Below are 20309 nucleotides of genomic sequence, written 5' to 3'. Positions count from 1 at the left end.
TAGAGTAAAAATTTAAAAAAAACTTGAAAAGTAAGTAATAAATAAAAGTAGCACAGCCTGAAATTCTGAGGTTCTCTGAGTTACCATAAATGTTTCAACGTCTGGTTGACTTTCAGCATCTCTGCCAAGCTCTCTGCCACTTCATCATCGAGTTCATTTTTGGTGAGCCTAGAAAAGAAAGCAAGTGTTTACTCAGGAGAGCCCTACCTGGCACACATTTTTAAATGAGTTCTCAGAAGTGGGATCCCAGCCCAGATCTCTCCAGCTCATGCTGCTAATCGCTTGCTGAACTGAGCAAACAGCCAGGCCCCAACCCCAGCCTCTGAGCCCCATAGACAATAAATAAGGCTCATTTCTAGTGCAAATCCTGTCCCCAAGCTCCTACTCCTTAGTCCTGCTGCCACAGAGGAGCCCACGTTCCCTGCCCATCTTTGCTGCGCCCTCCGTTCTCACAGAAGCTAGGGGCTAAGGCCCACTTCCCCCAAGTCTCCCTGAACACCCCTGACAGCACGTTACCAAAAAGTCTGTCATATGAAGACCTGGAAAAGCCTGCCAACTGCACGTTAAAATGTGCTCAACGCTTTGCTCTGAGGCCAGTTGCGAAGGACCCAAGTTCAGTGAGTCAAGGTTCAGGAAGCCTCTTAGTTGTTCCTAAAAGCAGCAGTGGTCTGGATAAAGCACTCAGGACTAGAAGCTCCCGGCTGTAAACAGGATTGGACCCTGTCACGCCAGTGGATGAAAGAATAAATAAGGAAAAAGAATGACATAGAACATTAAACAATCGTTCCTCAAAGGGCAATTTGGTAGCGTCTAGCTGAATTTTAAATGTGTTATACTTTGAGTCAATGATCACACTTCCGTGTGCAAAGATGTACGCACAAGGATCTACACATGCAGTACCGATCACCGCGTTACACGCTTATACTGTGAAATGTGAACACATGTAAGCATCGGCAGAGGCTTCTGGGAAACTAAACTGCAAACACCCATTCAATGGGACGCTGTGCAGCCCTTCGAGGGAACGAGGGGTAGAGAGAATGAGGCAGAAGATGACGCTATTTAAGAGTGCTCCGGAGCCAGACATGCCGGGCGTGTGTCGCCTACTGGCACGACAACCTCAGGCGGGCGGCTTAACTTCTCTGGGCCTGGGTTTTCTCACCAGAGAAATAAGGGTGAACAGTCACGGTACAGACATTATGGGGTGGCTGTGAGTCAACACGTATAAAAGGCAGAGAATAATGCATGCTGTACCATCAGCCCTCGAGAAATGCTGGGTATTGGCATTCTTACTATCTGTGAGGGGTAGTGGTTCTCAGCTGGGTGCTTTCCCCTCCAGGGGACATTTGTCAACATCTGGAGACATTTTTGATCATCACAATTGTCGGCGGAGGGGGGGAACGTACTGCTAATGGGTAGATGCCTGGGATTCTGCGAAACATCCTATACTGAACAGGACAGCCTCTTACAAGAAAGATGATTTGGACCAAAATGTCAATAGTGTCGAGACGGAGAAACCCTGACATAAGAGGACATGTAAAATGCGGACACTACACGGTTGAGATGTTTTTTAAAGTCATTTGCTAAATGCTATTCCATGTTGTAAGAAAAGCGATATACATACAAGCATGCATTCAAGTGCTAGGAGGCTAGAAGAGAAAGGTTCTATCTGGGAAACACAAGGGAGGAAGTACTTTGCCTTCCGACTTTTCGAGTTTCTTACAGGTTTTTTTTTTTTTTTTTTTTTTTTTAGATATTTCTTTTAAAAACATTTTTAAGGATTTTGTTTAGAGGAAAATCATTGAAAATACATCTAATGGCCAGCAGGTCTAGTATCAGAACTCTCAAGATGATGACACTGTCGTGCTTAACCAACTTCGCCGATAGCTCCCTCCCTTGGAAGGCAAGTAGAGAAAGTACAAAGAAATAAAACTGAAATAGAGCAGATGAGAAAAAGGAAACCAAAACCAAAAAAAAAAAAGCACTGTCAGAAGGCAGCATACACTAAATGAGTACGAAGAGGGGTGAGGAACATGGGCTTCTGGGGAGAGGTGACAGGTGGGCTGGGACCTGAAGGCCAAATCGTGATGTGGCTGCTGGGGAAGGAGGAAGCAGCATGAAGAAGGCAGTTTAAGAGGAGGTAGGGAGAAAAGTTTGAGCCAAGTGCATGAAGGTTGGACTCTGCAAGGCGTATCTGAGGGTCTCCTAAGCGTCATCCTGACAGAATGGCCAGCCTTCAGGTTTTCCTGAGGCTGAGGCGGAAGCTGGCAAAGGCGGCTAAGGTGGAACCCATGCTGCTGGGGTCCCCGTCCCCCTTCTGTACACCTGTCTGTGCTTCTAGGAATGGCTGCTTTCTATTCTAGGAAGAAATTAAAACTATCAACCCAACCCTGAGGAAAGGCCTAGAACCTTTTCAATTAAAGGCGGCTTTTCAGTTAGGATTCCAGGCTGTGCAGTCTCTGGAAGAGTCCCTGAGACCCAGCCTCTCAAAATGGCTTTGCTTATTACCAGAATATTCTCAGAGAGGTGTTCCACTGCAGGGCCTGGGCGAGGCTCTTTCCACCCTCCGTAGAGATGCCGTTGAATGCAAGACTAGGAAGGAAAACACTTGGGGTCAATTATCAGAGACACGTCTACACTTGGCTTTGGCTTCAGTGACCGAAACACCCGGAAGATGCTGCTGGGAGGTGGCTCCTGACTCGAGGCAGGAAGCAGAAGTGCTCAGCCTTGCCTGCTGTTGTTCCAGAGCATACTCCCCGAGCATCAGGACAGGCACAGACGTGTCAAGGAGAGTCCAGACAGGACATGGAACACCAGTGAGACCTGGTCACAGGCACACGGTGGGGAGGGGGGGAGCTCTGCTTCAGGTGGCTGACGTTCTCCAGGTGCCCATCGATGAGACCCGGAGAAGTTTCCTCTGTTCTCATAAAGAAGAAAGTCTGCTACTGCCCCCACTATGTTGGACTCTCTTTCAGTGTTAGGAAGGACCCGAGCAACACGGAGATGCCCAAGGCTCCGAGGTTTGGCCCGAGGCCTCCAGGAAGGCCAGGGAGGAGGAGGTCTTTACCGAGATGAAGGGTCCCCCTCTGTCTCAGCACCGTCCTGTGAATGCGGAACGGATGGCATCCCTTCCAGTTTTGTCTGGACTTAAGAATTCCACCCCACTTCCAACTCCCAAGGGACCTGGGCAGACTGCTGAGAGGTCTCTTCCCCGCCGTGGCAATGGCCTAGGTCTTAATCCGGGTGGTGGTTACCCTGGTGTGTACATTCGTCAAGTCACCAAGCTGAACGACGAACAGTAATGCCTCTTACGTGTCAATAAAGATGTTCTTTAAAAAATCCCACACACGCACACGCAAATACCTTCTCTCTTAGGAAAGCCAACCACCCGCGTCCCTTCGGCTCCTCCCTGGCAACCACGAGGTACAACCGAGTGACCAGGTTGGACCCTGGGGACAGCGGGTCTTGGAAGGCAGCGCTTACCTCAGGTTGGTCAGGCTGGGGTGGTTCCTCAGAGCCTCTGCAAAGGCCTTTGCTCCTTCGTCACCGATTCTGTTGCCCCACATCCTGAGGGCAGAGGCAAGACGGTGAACGTTAGCCTGCGCTCACCACTCACTTTCTGCTGGTGGCCGAGCCCACGGGACACTCACCGGCAGATGTCTGTCCTCTGTCCCTGGAGCCGTGGCCTGGAGCAGATTCCCACACCAGCCCCTTAGTGAGCTGCTCTCGGTTTCCAATTCAAAGGGAAATGTAAGGGTAAGAGCAGCAGAAGCCTCGGGAACAGAAGTCCATCAGATAGTTGCACAATTAGAGACTAAGTTCACGCCGCTGGGCTTTCCAAGAGGCGTTGGTGGGGGGGGGGGGGAGGTGTCTGAGCACAAGGCAGTCCCAGATGCCCCTCGAGGAGGAGACAGGTTTGCAGAAGCCTAAACAGGAGGCCTGTGGAATTGCCAACTCCAGCATCCATTTGGCTCGGTGCCGGGGCGCGAGACATTGGTGAAGACACAGTCGGTCTTCCAGGAAGCAAAGATCAGGAAGCACCCTTGGAAACACCACCAGCAACGCTGCTTTTCTGGAAGAGGACCCTACTACAGCGTGCTGGCGGGCCGATGTGGTCTAGGGGGGAGCTGCAATAATGAAGCCTCGCCCCCTCCTTCCCCACAGCGGATAACCTGCGAGGGTCTGCGCGGCAGGATGCTGGGCTCCAGAGCCACACCGCTGGCCTCCCGTTTTAACTGGATTTTTATCTGGATTTAAGGTTCACTTGGGTGAATGATATAAGCTCTTGGATCTTTGTCTCCTCATCGGTAAAATGGGGCTAATAAGAAAATTCCCCCTAGAGTTGTTATGAGGATTAAGTTAGTTAACATATGCAAAGCCCTTAGAACAGCACCTGGCCTATGGCAGGTGACAGCTATTGTTATTAGGCTGAGGGCACTGCCTGCCCAGCCCATGCACAGCGGACCTGGGGCTGCCTGGGCACCATGCCCTGTGCCCTGCCACCATCCCTCCTGGGGACGCTAAAGCCCTGGAATGAATTCTCAGTATTTTGTACAGAGAGTATGTGTACAGGAGGAGGTGGAGAAAAGGGGAACCTCTTAACACACCAACTGGTGCAGCCACTGTGGAAAACAGTATGGAGGTTCCTCAAAAAGGTAAAAATAGAATTATCCTATAATCCAGCAATTGCACTACTAGGTATTTACCCAAAGAGTACAAAAATACAGATTTGAGAGGGCACAGGCACCCCCATGTTTATAGCAGCACTATCAACAATAGCCAAAGCATGGAAAGAGTCCCAATGTCCATCGACGGATGAATGCATAAAGCAAATGTGATAGATATATACAACGGAATATTACTCGGCCATTCAAAAGACGAAATCTTGCCACTTCCACCAATGTGGACGGAGTTAGATTGTATTATGCTGAGCGAACTAAGTCAGAGGAAGTCAGAGGTGGCTCAGACGGTTAAGCGTTCAACTCTTGGTTTCAGCTCAGGTCATGATCTCACAGTTTGTGGGTTCCAGCCCCATGCCGGGCTCTGCTGCTTACAGTACAGAGCCTGCTTGGGATTCTGTCTCTCCCTCTCTCTGCCCCTCCCCGCCTCGCTCCCTCAAAATTAAATTTAATAAATATAAAATAAAATAGGCAGTGGCTGTAATGAGCACTGGGTGTTATATGTAAGCAATGACTCTCTAAATTTTACTCCTGAAACTAATATTATACTATACGTTAACTAACTGGAATTTAAATAAAAACTTGAAACTACAAAAAAAAAAAAGTACGTGTACTATACAATTGAACGATATCAAATTTTTAATGAAGGGGAAAACTACTCATGAGATTAAGTGAAAAGGAATAAAATTCTGTACATATAGCCTGACCTCTACTAGAGTTTAAAAAAAAATTTTTTTTTAACGTTTATTTATTTTTGAGACAGAGAGAGACAGAGCGTGAATGGGGGAGGGTCAGAGAGAGAGGGAGACACAGAATCCGAAACAGGCTCCAGGCTCCGAGCTGTCAGCACAGAGCCTGACGTGGGGCTCGAACTCACGGACCGCGAGATTATGACCTGAGCTGAAGTCGGCCGCCCAACCGACTGAGCCACCCAGGCGCCCCTCTGCTAGATTAAAAAAAAACCAGTGGCGAGCACACGCTGCATGAGAGAACACGAAAGCTTAACCGACCTCAGGTGTTGACAATATTTCCGAGATGATATTTATTATCTTTTTCGTATTCGTCACAGTTTCCAGATAAAGTTATCGGTGTTTCTTTTGTAATCAGGTAAAAATTATAACGCTATAAAAAGCTTTTTTAAAAAGCCTCTGGAGTCCAAACCATAATGAGATACCACCTCGTCCCTGTTAGGGTGGTTACCATCAAAAAGAGCAGAAAATGACAAGCGATGGGGAGGGGAGGGCACGGAAAACCTGGATGCACTGCTGGTGGGAAACAGTGTGGTGGGCCCTCACAAAATTAAAGACAGAATCACCAGGGGCTCCTGGGTGGCTCAGTCAGTTAAGCATCCAGCTTCAGCTCAGGTCATGATCCCATGGTCCGTGAGTTCGAGCCCCGCGTCAGGCTCTGTGCTGACAGCTCAGAGCCTGGAGCCTGTTTCCGATTCTGTGTCTCCCTCTCTCTCTGCCCCTCCCCCACTTGTGCTCACGCACTCCCTATCTTAAAAATAAACATTAAAAAAAATTATTTTAAAATAGAATGACCAGGGGCGCCTGGGTGGCTCAGTCAGTTAAGCGTCCGACTTCGGCTCAGGTCATGATCTCACAGTCCATGAGTTCGAGCCCCGTGTCGGGCTCTGTGCTGACAGCTCAGAGCCTAGAGCCTGCTTCCGATTCTGTGTCTCCCTCTCTCTCTGCCCCTCCCCCACTTGTGCTCACGCACTCCCTATCTTAAAAATAAACATTAAAAAAAACTATCTTAAAATAGAATGACCAGCCGATCCAAAAATTCCACTTCTGGGGACACAGCCCCCAGAAATCGATGAGACATTTGAACGCCCACGTTCATAGCAGCACTGTTCACGGTCGCTAAAATGTGGAAGCCACCCAAGTGCCCAGATGAATGGACAAGATATATCCAATGAACCGCTTCTCAGCCTTAAAAAGGAAGGAAATTCCAACACATGCTACAACACAGATGAACCTCGAGGACCCTGGGCTGAGTGAAGGAAGCCAGTGACAAAGCGACACATGCCGTATGACTCCACTTAGGTGACGTACTCACGGCAGTCAAATTCACAGGGACAGGTAGCAGAAGGGTGGTGGCCAGGGGCTGGGAGGAAGGGAGAAGGGGGAATTATCGTCTAACGGGTAGAGAGTCGCTTTTTTGCAAGATGGAAAGGGTTCTGGAGATGGATGGGGGTGATGGCCGCACGACTACGCAATAAACAAAACAAAACACAACAAGCCCCCGGGGGCACCTGGGTGTCTCAGTCGCTTAAGCGTCAGACTTCAGCTCGGGTCATGATCTCACGGTTCATGAGTTCAAGCCCCACATCGGGCTCCCTGCCATCCGCACAGAGCCTGCCTGGGATCCTCTGTCCTCCTCCCTCTCTGCCCCTCCTCCACTCCCACACATGCTCACTCGCTCTCTCCAAAATCATAAATCTTCTTAAAACGCCTTCCCAAGATGAAGAACATCGGCCCGCAGAAGCTTACCACCTCGGGCTAGAACGGCACCCCCTCCGTTTGCTGGTGGCCATCACGGACTTGTGCAGCAATGAAATAAAAGTCTGCACAGCTGACTTCCCCAAACGGTTCCCGGTCCCCGTGCAGAAGAAGCCAGAGGGCGCCAGGGAGGATGCCCTCTGTGGCCTCCCCACAGCCGGCCCCAGCGGTCCTCTGGGCGCTCTTGCGCCCAGGACAGGCTCAGGTGCCTCTGCCTCTACTCACCCAACTTCAAAGATGGACTTGCTCTTCTTCACAGCCAGGGCGAGACACTTTCCTCCTTCACTCGTTATTTTGTTCTCCCCCAGTCTGCAGAGAGAGCCGTGCGCACGTCAGCTCCCAGCTGTGAGGGGACTCCGCCGTTGGCACCCTCGTCCCCAGTGTGGGGCCCCTCTTGGGAGGTGTGGGCTTTGCCCTGGGACCCGCGGCACCCATGCCCTGGGCTTCCTCTCGAGGAAGGACCCAAAGCCCTAAGGAGAGCCGTTGGATTCCTCTCCAGGAGGTGGTTGCGGTCTCTGCCGAAACTTAGGGACCCGTAAATAACCGCCTTTAAACGTCACTCGTTTCCATCAGCAGGCCAGGGAGGCGCCCCGTTCAAGTGCAAGTGGCCAGCCTGTGTGTGTTCCCGGCCCCAGTGCTGTTCCAGGGGCTCCTCTGGGCCTGGCGCTCCGTCACCTTTGGCAGAGCATTTCTGTGACGGGACCGAGGATCAAGCCCCTGCTTGCAACCAGGTGGGTGCTAGGTCTGAATGGCTGTGTTCCCCCCCACAAATCCATATTCTCAAATCCTAACCCCTAAGGTGATGGGATCAGGAGGCAAGGCCCTTGGAGGTGATTCGGTCGTGAGGGTGGAGCCGTCAAGAATGGGATCAGTGATTTATTAGAAGAGGCCCCACACAGCTCCCTTGCCAAGATTTCCCCCCAAGGTAGGTGGCCCTGCCTCACCCTCAGGGCACGATCCCCCCCCCCCCCCCCCCCCCGCGGTCAGCTCTCCTTCCCACACACAGGTCTCTCAATTTGACCCACGTGGCCTGGGGCAAGCGGAAGGCTTTAGGGCGAGTGCACCTTCTGGTGACTTATATTCTGTGTCTGAATGATGAAGGGGTGACCCACAGGGGCTCCCGAATAAGCCGCCACACCCAGCCCACTCACTTCAAGTGCGTGAGGCCCTTGCACTCGTCCAGGATTCTGGCGATGTACCGGGCTCCGACATCGGTGATCTGGTTGTTATACAGGCTTGGAGAGAGAGCACAGCGTGAGACTTTGGGACCCCCGGCGTCGGCTTTTTTGGGGTTTTTTTTTTTCTTGGTACAGTTGACACAGTGTTGCATTACTTTCAGGTGTACAACATAGTGAATCCACAGGTCTACGAGTTATGCTATGTTCACTACAAGCGTGGCCACCGTCGGTCACCAGACGATGCTCTCACAGTATCATCATGTTCCTTGCGCTGTCTGTCCCTTTTATTCTCGCGTCCCCACGGGACATTTTTAAGTGGGTATGTGCTGGCTGCCGATACCTGAAGTCTGGGCTGAAAGGAGAGAGGAGGGGCACACAGAGAGCAGTTTGGGGCTCGGGGGTCTCGAAGGCCGGGTGCAGAGCCAGCTCCGCCACTTTCCCAGCCTCTGCTTCTGCCTCTGCGATGAGGAGGAAGAATCACCGTGTCCCCACGGGGTCATTAGGATGATTATGTGCGACCAGTCAAGCAGCAAGTGATGGGTATTTTTCGATTAAGGTCACAAGCAGCAGCTTGAGGGACAGTGAGTGTTGGAAGCTCCCGTCTCCCTGTTAGTCATTTTACCGCCTCGTACCAATTCAACAAGAAGGAAGAAAAAAGCGGAAAGTGGTAAACAGACAGGTTTCAAGTGCTCAGCAGTTTGGCGACTGATGTGGAGCCTTTTGTGGGCTTTATCCCAACTGCTCTGAATATTCATACGTTTTGCTGCAGGTAGATTCAATTACTTGAAACCCGGGTAATGCCCTCGACCTCACTGGCCATATCGCTTTTACACGGCACATACACTGACTCCGGATTTGTGTCTTTCGCTCAGGGCTCTGGATGAGGGACTGTGGATCCACAATCTAATACGTAAACAGCATATGGCATTTATAAAAGGCAGCCCTAGCCACTCCCTCAGCAACCCCCAGTCACCACTTGTAAAATACTGGCCTGGATTAGGATCTCAAGAGACAAATGAAAGACACTTCTGGGCTTGCTCAAAGAGTGGGCTGCTGGCCGAGCCAAGAGCAGAACCCAAGACTCCTGGCCCCCTGTCCAGGGCTCTTTCTGGTGGCTCAGCCATCATTCCAACCCTCCAGTGACTCGCACGAACGGCAGTTTCCTGCTCCTCTGTATTATTACTACACAACTGATCTGGTGCTGTTGAGGAATACGTACCCTAAAAACGTCAGAATTTTGTATTTGGTCAGCTCTTCACATAACACCTTTACCCCACTGTCAGTGATCTGGTTTACGCTGAGTCTGAAACAAAACAGCAAAGGAAGTTGAATCACGGCAGCTGCTCACTATGGAGGAGTATGAAGGCCACAAGATCCAGAAGCCTGTAGGTCCTGGAGTTTTCCCAGCTATAAACGCTCCCCTGAGACAGTGGCCATGACAGTCAGCCACAGAGCTCCTAAAGGATCTGGGCGTCGTGGGGCCAACAGACCCACGTGGAACTGGCCTGTCAGCAAGACTACAGCAGAGCCCTGACTCGACATGAGGGCTACGAGAGACACATAAAGGACATGTGAGGCCGGTCACCTCTGACAGCCTGCATTTGCGGGTGGCCTACGTGTCGGTCAGGCCTTCTCTGTGGCTCTCACAACACAGCAGGGGCTGTGGATTTGGAAACGTGTGGAGTGGCTTGTAGTGATGGCAAGGCTCGGGGAGGGAAGGCCCTGCCACCTGGCAAGGGGGGGCCAGAGCTATCAGGTGTCCTGCGAAAGGCTGGACAGTCCCCACGAGAACTGTCTCCCCGCAGCGCCAACAGCCTCCCCATCTGGAGGTCACATTTACAGATGGGGGCAGGAAAAGAGAGCCTTCGGGATGATGGATCTCTCCTGCACAAGGGCCGGCCATTCACGGGAACTGTTCTGCACAGTCCCTGTACTAACAGGATATTTTGATGTAGCTAATATGTGAATTTTTTTTTTTCTACTACCAAGTAATCTGTGTAACAAACTACCCTGATTTTCTCAATCCTTCACCCCGTCATTTACATGAGGCTGAGGGATGGAGGAGAGTGAGGGAGCAGGGGTGGGTGAGACAGTAATCCAAGGGTCAGCAAACTTTTTCTGTAAAAGGCCACAGAGCAAATATGTGAGGCTCTGAGGACCATGTGGTCTCTGTTGCAATTATTTGGCTCCATAGTATGAAGCAACTGTCGGGTGCCTGGGTGGCTCAGTTGGTTAAGCGCCCGGACTTCAGCTCAGGTCATGAACTCATGGTTTGTGAGTTCGAGCCCCGCATGGGGCTCTGTGCTGACCGCTCAGAGCCTGGAGCCTGCTTTCCGATTCTGTGTCTCCCTCTCTCTCTGCCCCTCCCCCACTCCTGCTCGTGCGCTCTCTCTCAAAACTGAATAAACAGTAAAAAAAAAAAAAAAATGTTTTTATAGTGTGAAGCAGCTGATATGTAAACATATGGGTGTGGCTATGTTCCAATAAAACTTTATTTACAAACGCAAACCCTGGAACAAACTGTGCCAGCAAGCTGACCTCTCTAATATGAAAGGCTGACCACGTTTGATTTTTAGGCCACGTCAAAATGATCAGGTCAGCCACTCAGGGCCCCTCCTCCCATGGTGCCCACCTTGGTGCTGGGGCACACTGTGTACACACACTGCGTGGCCATCCCAGGGTGGCAGAGGCTGCTAGTCACTTCCAATATCTGTGCTTTCTTAGAAATAGGATCCCCCATTTTTTGAACTGGGCACATGATTAAGTTTGCCCCTGTGAAATGTAAGCAGAAGTCTCATTAGCCATAGCTGACAAGTTCTCAAAAGAATGAGGTATGTCCTTCTTTGCTTGCCCCTTCTTCTTCCTGGAGGCTGGAACGTCACCAGAATGGCTGGAACTAAGCAGCCATATTGGGCCAAGAGGTGGAAATCAGGTAGGGAGGGCAGCAAGGCCACTGTAAGGCTGAAGACAGCCTGGGCTCCAAAGATAGCTACTTGGGGCAGGAGCACCACCTTGGAGCACTCCATCTGAGGAGATGAGCACAGGGAGGCCACGGTGTGTGAGAGTGCCCCAGGTGGAGAGCACAGACCTGGGCTCCTTGCATCTCACTGCCCCCACATAAAGTACACTCTAGCATTGGTGTAACAGGTACCCAGAACCAGTTCCAAATCCCCTCTCCCCATCAGAAATGCACGAGCCAAGTTATGGAGAACTGATACCGTCAGAGAGATTTACAGGCTGTCTTTTATACAGGAAATGCTAACGGGAGAAAGCAGACTGGCCTCCTTCCTCTAAACCATCAAACAGGAAACCACTCGAAAGTGAGCATTCTGTACTAAGATCCCTGGCAGCTCGGGGCAGCTGGCTTTGATCGTGGAAAGCAACAGAGGCCAGTGAGCACACAGTCTGCTTTTTATGCAATCCCAAAAGCACCCACGTGCCAGAAACCCCTCACTGGCTATCTTTGGGCCTCCCATGAATCTCAAAAGATTCATTCTTTAGGATTCTGCCTCTACCATGGCCCTGCTGCGTGACCTTGAGAACATCTCTGTGCCTCCACACCCTCATTTGCCAAAATGAAGGTAAGAGTCCCTACCACCTTAGAGGGTTGCTAAGAGGATTAAATCAGATAAAGCTTGCAATGCACTTCACCCTTTCTCAATAAACGCCGGTTGTTATTACTGTAATTGCTAGGATACCAGCGTCTCCTCCTTCCAGATGAGGGCTCAGAGAGGTTAAGCAACTCACTCGATGCCCAGCCGGGGCCGACCCAGCTCTGCCCGCTGCGGAGGCTTCTCTCCCAGCTGTCTGCCACTGTGAGATAGAATAGGCTCGGGTGCCCCCAACACCAGGGGTCACGAGTGCCAGGGTAATTCAGGAGCTCCTACCCCAGGAGGCTCCTCCTGGTGTTTCCCCGAGCTCGGCCCGCCCCGGCCCACCCCCCCTCCCCCGGCTGCTCCCTGTGCCTGGCGGCCTCACCTGATGACCGTGAGGCGGCTGAAGCAGGGCTGCAGCTCCCGCACGCCGTAGTCGTTGAGGTTGTTGTTGTCCAGGTCCAGGGCGAGCCGCTTGCGGAGGTGGTGCAGGACGAACGAGAGGGCGCTGCAGTCGGCCGAGCAGGCATTGCAGTAGGTCAGCTTGAGGTAGTTCGCACAGATGCCCTTGGCCGCCAGCCGCCCCACCTTCTCGCTCTGCGTCTCGTAGATGCAGCGCAGCATCCAGATGAAGGTGGGCATGGCCTGCACCTGGTTGTAGCCCTCGTACTGGAGCCGGGGCAGGCTCTTCAGGTGGGCCCGCAGGCTGGCAAACAGGTGCGCCCACAGGGCCTTGCGCTTTCTCCGCAGGACCGCCGCGGGCACCAGGTGCCGCAGGAGTTTCTGCTTGGCCTTGGACAACAGCCCGCACAGGAAGAGGTTGGTGAACTGGAAGTGATCCTTGTTCTTGAAGAGGTCCTCCCCGGCCAGGCCGGGGCCCCTCAGACACCGCACAGGGAGAAAGGAGGGGTAGCAGGACTCCACGGCTGCCTCGCCAGGAAGCCCACACTCCCGGAAGAACCTGAGCAGCTGCTGCGTGCCTACCTTGTGGTCCGCCACGAGAAAGAAGGCGGTAAAGAAGGCCTGGAGGGTGACGTGGAAAAACTCATAGGCCTGCTGGTCACCCCCGAGGCCCTGCTCTGGCACGGCCCGCAGGAAGCCCAGCTGCAGCTCTCCGTCCTGCACCTCGGCGGCCCGCACATCCTCCTGGCCAAAGACAAAGAGGTTCTTCTCCATGCCCTGGTGGGCCACCCGCCCCAGCGAGCGCAAGGCGGCGCCGCCGGCGCGGAAGGTCTCCGTCCGGCTGCGCGTGTTCCGCTGGACCAGGCTGGTGGGCTGCGTCCTGTTCAGGTGGACCTCGGTGATCAGCAGGAAGACGTCGGTCAGGGTCACCGTGCAGTCAGGCAGCTGCGTGGAGATGTCCGCAACACTGTGGAAGTGCTGGAAACAGCGGAAGACGATCCAGCAGAAGAGGGGCACAGCGCACAGGCTGCAGAGGTTGGGGTTGGCCTCCAGGTGGGCCAGCAGGCGGTCCCGCACGGCGGGCTCGGGGAACACCCTCTGGGTGTAGGCCCGCAGGTGGCTGGGCGAGAAGCCCCGCAGAAACACCTTCTTGCGGAGGAGCTGGCGCGGGATCTCGATGCCCGTGCGGGCCGTGAGCAGCTTGGCGGCGCCCTTGAGCAGCTTCCCGCTGAGCAGGTTGGCCAGCAGCGCCAGGGGGTGGGCGGGCTCCCAGGGGGAGGAGGTGTCAGGCACGCTGCTCAGGTCGAAGTCCGAGTGCAGCTCGTCCAGGCCATCGAAGGTGAAGAGGGCCGTGTGGGGGAAGCGCAGCAGGAAGGCGAACACCTCATCTGGGTCCTGCTCCGGGTAGCAGTAATGCTTAAAGAGCAGGTCCTGCAGGCACAGCGCGTCGTCCTCCTTGAAGCAGCTGAACACGCGGCAGCGGAAGTGGAAGAAGAACTTGAACTCCGCGTCCAGCAGCCCCGCGGCCCACAGGCCCTGCAGCCGCTGAAGCAGCATGGACTTGCCCACGCCGGCGTCCCCGAAGATGAAGATGGTCTCGCCCTGCTCGCTGAGGACGCCGGTGGAGTGGTCCAGCAGGCAGGCCAGGCTGCCCAGCAGGCCCAGGCTCTCGTTCCTGAAGCCCACCAGCTCCACGATGGTGTCCGTGTACATCTCCTCCAGCAACAGCTCCTCCTTCTGGGCGTAGCACAGGATGAACTTGGAGTCGAGGCCCAGTTGCTGTCGCAGCTTCTGGGTGTACCTGCTCACTGGAGGGGGGGTGGGGGGTGGGGGGGGGGGTAAGACTGCCAGTTCCATTGAAACTCTTTAAGTAATCTCTACACCCAACATGAGTCTCGAACTCATAACCCCGAGATCAAGAGCCATATGTCCCCCTTGACTGGGCCAGCCAGGCATCCCCTGAAACTCCTATTGTTGAGGCAGAGATTGCCTTGACCATTCTTTTGCTTATCACTCTGCTCTGAAAACAACCGGTAGTCTTACAAAACTACATGCCAACACTTTTGGTGAGAAAATACATTTGACATTAATCCCGATTATAAATGAGCTGTGCCAAATTGCCAAAACGGAGTAAACTGAGATGAAAACTAGCCTTATTCAACCTGAGGGTCACTGACTTAGCGCCTGCCCACAGGGGAGCTGGCAGTAACATGCTCTCATGGGCGTGGACTTAAGCAAACCTGAGCTAGAGATGGGCCTTACACAGAGAGGGAGGTGGTCCTTCCCCAGACAAGAGGCTGTTCGATAAATGCCTTGCAGATACTTTGGTGGGTGGGGGGCTAGGTGGTTAGTGGGTTAAGCTTCCCAGTTGGGCTCAGGTCAAGATCTCCCGGTTCGTGAGTTCAAGCCCCGCACCGGGCCCCACGCTGGCTGGCGGCACAGAGCCTGCTTGGGATTCTTTCTCTGCCCCTCCCCCACTCATGCAGGAGAGCTCTTTCTCTCAAAATAAATAAACTTTAAAAATACTTTGGGATTTTAATTATAATTCAGGTACAAAAATGAGACATACATGCCCATTTCCAAATTCATCTATAACTTTTTCCCATCAACTTAGACCAACTTGGCTGCCTGCTTAAAATTTGTGAATTATATTTTTTATAGCTTTCGTAAGGCATAACTTACATACTATAAACTCACATATTTTACAATAGGCATTGTATACTACTCAACGATTTTTTACTCAATTTGCAAAGTTATGCAAACACCGCCACAATCCAGTTCTAAAACATCTCCATCATAAGCCCACTTCTAGCCAATCTCTGCCCCTGGCCCCAGGCAACTACCAGTCTTCTTTCTGTCTCTATTAGTTTGCCTTTTCTGGACATTTCATATAAACAGAATCACGCAATATATCGTCTTTCATGTCTGGCTTTGCAGAGTGACTCATACTTTAAAAGCAATACCAAAGTAGCTGGTTAAAGGAACCAGTGGAGACATCTTTTGAAAGAATTATTCCTCACAGGCAGGAACATTTTTCTTTTCTCCTGTGGAAGGAAACAGAATGAAGCAGGAAGGAGCATTAAGTGGTAACAATGGCCACAGGTATCTGCCAGAGCTTGGCCCTGACATTGCTGGTTGGCCTGTTTTCCCCTAAACACACACCTGATTGTCTGGGACTTTGTCCTTTTTTGTGTGTGTTCAAGGTCAAACTAGGTTCTTTAAACATCAGAGTCTGGGACCCTGGTGTGAGGATATTTTCAACAAGTGTCTCAAACTAGAGAGAGCACAGGCATGGAGAGAAGACTCCCTGGTTCCCAGACCAGATCATGGCCCCGATTATGTGGGCTCACTGCAGCTTGAACTGCTCTTGTCCTTATCACCATGCGCAAATACACATTTTTGTGATTAGCATCGGGGCTCCTTCACTGGCCTCCGAGCTCCCTGAAAACAAGAACCATGTCTGATCTGCTCCACACGGAACCCGTGGCACCAACACAATGCCTTTGCCTATAGTGGGTACATCATTAATACCTGTTGGACTAATGGATTAGCTAATGCAGTACCACTGTGCTTTGGAAATAAGGATTGGCAACTAGAGGTGATAGAAGAATAATTTGCCTAGAATAAATCCCCCAATGAATAAGAATCCTGGGCCAGATGTCTTCCTACAGACCATGTGAAGACGAGTTAATACCTATTCTACTCGAACTGTTCCAAAAAAAATAGAAATAGAAGGAAAACTTCCAAACTCATTCTCCAAAGCCAGAATTGCCTTGATTCCAAAATTAGACAAAGACCCCAGTAAAAAGGAGAAGTATAGGCCCATATCCCTGATGAACATGGATGCAAAAATTCTCGACAAGATACTAGCAAATTGAATTTGACACTACATTAAAAGAATTATTCACTGGGGCACCTGGGTGGCTCAGTCGGTTAAGGGTCTGACTCTTGATTTCAGCTCAGGTCATGATCTCACAGTTTATGAGTTTGAGCCCCGCATCAGGTTCTGCGCTGACAGTGTGGAGCCTGCTTGGGATTCTCTCTCTCCTTCTTCATCTCTCTCTGCCCGTCCCCTGCTTGTGTGCTCTCTCTCTCTCTCTCTCAAATAAACTTTAAGAAAAAAAAAAAAAGAATTATTCACCATGATCAAGTGGGATTTATTCCTGGGCTGCAGGGCTGGTTCAATATTCACAAATCAATCAAGGTGATACACCACATTAATAAAAGAAAGGATAAGAACCATACGATCCTCTCAGTAGATGCAGAAGAAGTATTTGACAAAATACAGCATCCATTCTTGATAAAAACCCTCAACAAAGTAGGGACGGATGGAACATACCTCAACATTAAATGTTGCCATTAATTGTACCCCAAACGTAAAGGTCATGTATGAAAGACCCGTTGCTAATATCATCCTCAATGGGGAAAAACTGAGAGCCTTTCCCTTACAGTTAGGATTGAGACAAGGATGTCCACTCTCACCCTTACTATTTAACATAGTACTGAAAGTTTTAGCCTCAGCAATCAGACAACAAAAAGAAATAAAAGGCATCCAAATTGGCAAGGAAGAAGTCAGACTTTCACTATTTGCAGGCAACATGAAACTCTATGTAGCAAACATGAAAGACTCACCAAAAAAATTGCTAGAATAAATGAATTCAGCAAAGTCACAGAATATAAAAACCAACATGGGGGCGCCTGGCTGGCTCAGTCGGTTGAGCAGCTGACTTCGGCTCAGGTCATGATCTCGCGGTCCGTGAGTTCGAGCCCCGTGTCGGGCTCTGTGCTGACAGCTCAGAGCCTGGAGCCTGTTTCAGATTCTGTGTCTCCCTCTCTCTGACCCTCCCCCGTTCATGCTCTGTCTCTCCCTGTCTCAAAAATAAATAAACGTTAAAAAAAAAATTTTTTTTTAAATAATAATAAAAAAAAAACCAACATGCAGAAATCTGTTGCGTTTCTATACACCAATAGCGAAGCAGCAGGAAAAAAAAAATCAAGGAATCAATCCCATTTGCCATTAATTGTACCCCCAAACAATAAGATACCCAGGAATAAACCTAACTAACTAAAGAGGAGATCTTTGGAAAGATTTTAAAGAGGAAAAAAATTCATTCTTGAATTTGTACAACCATTAAACTGTCTATATATGTCAGAACAGTAAGTAACCAAGAGGTCACGAGAGAGGCCGTTCCCACAATTGCACAGGCCTCTATACAGATCAGACCAGCTATGTGTGCTCGGTTCAGTCACAGTCCCCAGGCTGCCCTTGGACAATAGGGAACACAACACTGGGCCTACTGCCTGATGTAGAGGCCAGGGCTGACCGTGGTGGACCACGCTTTCATGCGCTGCTGGGCCCACACACCGCAGCATTTCCAAACCCCAGGGCCTTGCTTGCTTAGTGTCTGCAGTCCCCCTGGGGAGGACTCGTACCTGGGTCAGTGTTGACAACAACTCTGCTCCGAATGAGCTCGGAGGGGGAGAAGCCAGTCTCCAATAGCCAAGGCCTGAGATCCACGTAAGCATCTGCAAGTTGCTGGAGCACGTAGAGGAAGAACTCGGACACTTCCTCGCCCTTGCTCTGTACCAGGTCCAGAATTTTGCGAACCTTAGTAAGAAATTAGACCACACAGCTCTAAGAAACCAGGAGGCTTCCATGAACCCAAAAGTAAAAAGGTCAGACTGGCCCAAGAGGTGTGCCCACCCCCAGGATTCTTCCTGTGTCTCCTTGTCCCTCTTCACCTAACACTATTGCCAGCCAGGAGTGAGTGTTGCAGGGAGAAAGTTACCTCTTGGGCATAATGAGGTGGGTGCTGGGCCACAGAGCAAGGGGCTAACAGACCCCCATGGAAGTTACACCCTTAAAAAGGCTTTTTGTATTATTCAAAATGCACGAAAAAATCACGTAAGTCAGTTACTGTGCTTCCCCCAGAAACCCTCTGTCTCCTCAGAGCCTGGCAGGATCATGTGACAAACAAGTTCTGTCACTCCTTGACCCAAAGAGTGTTCAGTCTTGCAATTCTCTTTTTCAGGAGATGACACAAAGCTAAAATGAAACTAAGGGCTGTTAAGACCTCCTCCAGTGGCGTATGGAAAAGTCTTTACTGTGGACCCAGCCTGGGACACAGTTGTTCCCAAATCAGAGGCAAGGCCATTCTCAGAGCCTTACCCAGCAGTGAGCAGCTCTCTGGAGTCTAAAGGCACTGAATGAACATCACTGGTAAGGGATGAGGTGGTCATTTTCTTTTTCTCTCCTCCTACTCGAAAGTGGATTGAAATCAACCAGTTTGGGAAGCAGTACACAGGGCGAGGAGAGCAGAGACGTAAGAGGAGTCTGCTCTCAATGCACACACAAAAAGCAAAATGTGCAATTGTGTAATCAGCTGATAACCCCAGCATTTCTGTTTTATCAACGACCCCAGTGGGAAATTCCGCCAATGTACTAAACTCCCAGAGGTCCTCACTCGGATCAGCAGGAGAAGCCCCTTCTGGTCACCAGCCCCTGTCACCCGCACCTTGTCAGGCTGTGTGGGGCAGGCACACACGATCTCCGCATCTTCAGAGGAGAAGTAGTCATTCTTCAGCAAGTTGTCCACCAGACACTGGGTGTTGCGGATGTGAGTGACCAGAAGTTCCCGGTTGATTTTCAACAACTTAACATGGGAGTGAGACTCTGATGGAATGATTCCCATCTCACCGTGGCCCTGCTTTTCCATGGCTAAAGGAGCAAGCAGCTACTTTGCCCAAATTCATCTTTGGCTACACGTATCTTCCTGGCAGAAGGGCAATCAGGATCCAGGGCGCCCGCCTCTCTCTCCGTGATGCCCCTGAAGAGACCAACGAAGTCACCAGTGAAACCAAAGCCATGGGAAAGATCCCTCCCTGCCCTTTGGTCCTGGAATTTCTCTACTTCAAGCAGGAGGAGTCCTGCTTAAGATGGTGATCTGAGATGTATTAAAGAAAAAAATCTTAATTGAATGGCTTCTGCTTGTGGGTTACATGCCTAGAGAGGGTGACCAGAAATATATAGCAAATATACAGCAAAACTTGTTTATTTCCTTTTGAATAAAACAAAAGTGTGCTTCAATCCTAGCCTGGAATAGGGATGGAAAGATATATTATTTTCCATAAAAAGGTTAACCGGGACTGGAGGTTTCCACATACCCCAAGAGGGGAGCACCCAGAATTGGGAGCAAAGGAGCCATGGGGTGGGAGGGGTTGTTGTGGGGGGCAGGGTCTGAGCGCAAAATGGACTGAGGAGGGAGACAGGCAGCATGAAGTCTCCTGTGGTAGCGAAGCCTCCAAGAACCTGGGCACAGTGACGTCTCGGTCATTCCTGCCCATTCTGGGTTGTGCCGTAGCCCTCCTGCACCCCTGCTCTAGCTATCCTCATACCTCCAGCAAAGTCTGCCATATACAAGCACCTCAGGCAAGCAATGGCCATGTGTGGAATGAAATGGGGCAGGGGGAGGGCAAGAAGGAAGGTGACATGGACTTCAAGTGGCAGCTGACCAGGAAAGGCCATCTCCCTGGAAACCCTTGAAACCCTTGTGCACCTGCTGAACCTTCTGTCTGGGTAGAAATAGGGACCCAAGCCATTTTATGTGGGTATTAAAAACTAACTTGGGGGGCACCTGGGTGGCTCAGTCAGTTGAGCGTCCGACTTTGGCTCAGGTCATGATCTCACGGTTTGTGGGTTTGAGCCCCGTGTCGGGCTCTGTGCTGACAGTGTGGAGCCTGCTTGGGATTTTGTTTCCCTCTCTCTCTGCCCCTACCCTGCACATGCTATCTCTCAAAAGAAAGATAAACAAACATTAAAAATTAAAAAAAAAACAAACAAAACTGGGGCGCCTGGGTGGCTCAGTCGGTTAAGCATCTGACTTCGGCTCAGGTCATGATCACACGGTCCGTGGGTTCGAGCCCCGCGTCGGGCTCTGTGCTGACAGCTCAGAG

The 20309-nt window shown here is 51.1% G+C and overlaps 1 protein-coding gene across 7 annotated transcripts in view; it reads right to left on the bottom strand.

The window, feature by feature from the left end:
• NOD1 (nucleotide binding oligomerization domain containing 1) overlaps positions 1-20309 on the bottom strand; it is a 77336-nt gene that overhangs the window by 20437 nt on the left and 36590 nt on the right. For 3 of the 7 annotated variants that reach the window (XM_027075197.2, XM_027075196.2, XM_027075201.2), the window contains 9 exons: positions 18872-19183; positions 17790-17964; positions 12340-14164; positions 9581-9664; positions 8335-8418; positions 7409-7492; positions 3481-3564; positions 2506-2589; positions 85-168 (listed from right to left, as the gene is read on the bottom strand). In XM_027075197.2, the coding sequence (XP_026930998.1) occupies positions 85-168; positions 2506-2589; positions 3481-3564; positions 7409-7492; positions 8335-8418; positions 9581-9664; positions 12340-14164; positions 17790-17964; positions 18872-19072 (2705 nt within the window). In that variant the 5' untranslated portion in view covers positions 19073-19183. The other 4 variants (XM_027075202.2, XM_053218262.1, XM_027075203.2 and 1 more) reach the window with 4 other exon arrangements.

Source organism: Acinonyx jubatus, chromosome A2 (assembly GCF_027475565.1).
Source record: "Acinonyx jubatus isolate Ajub_Pintada_27869175 chromosome A2, VMU_Ajub_asm_v1.0, whole genome shotgun sequence".
NCBI lineage: Eukaryota > Metazoa > Chordata > Mammalia > Carnivora > Felidae > Acinonyx > Acinonyx jubatus.
Note: the sequence above shows the minus strand (reverse complement) of the source record. Positions and strands in the feature narration are given on the sequence as shown.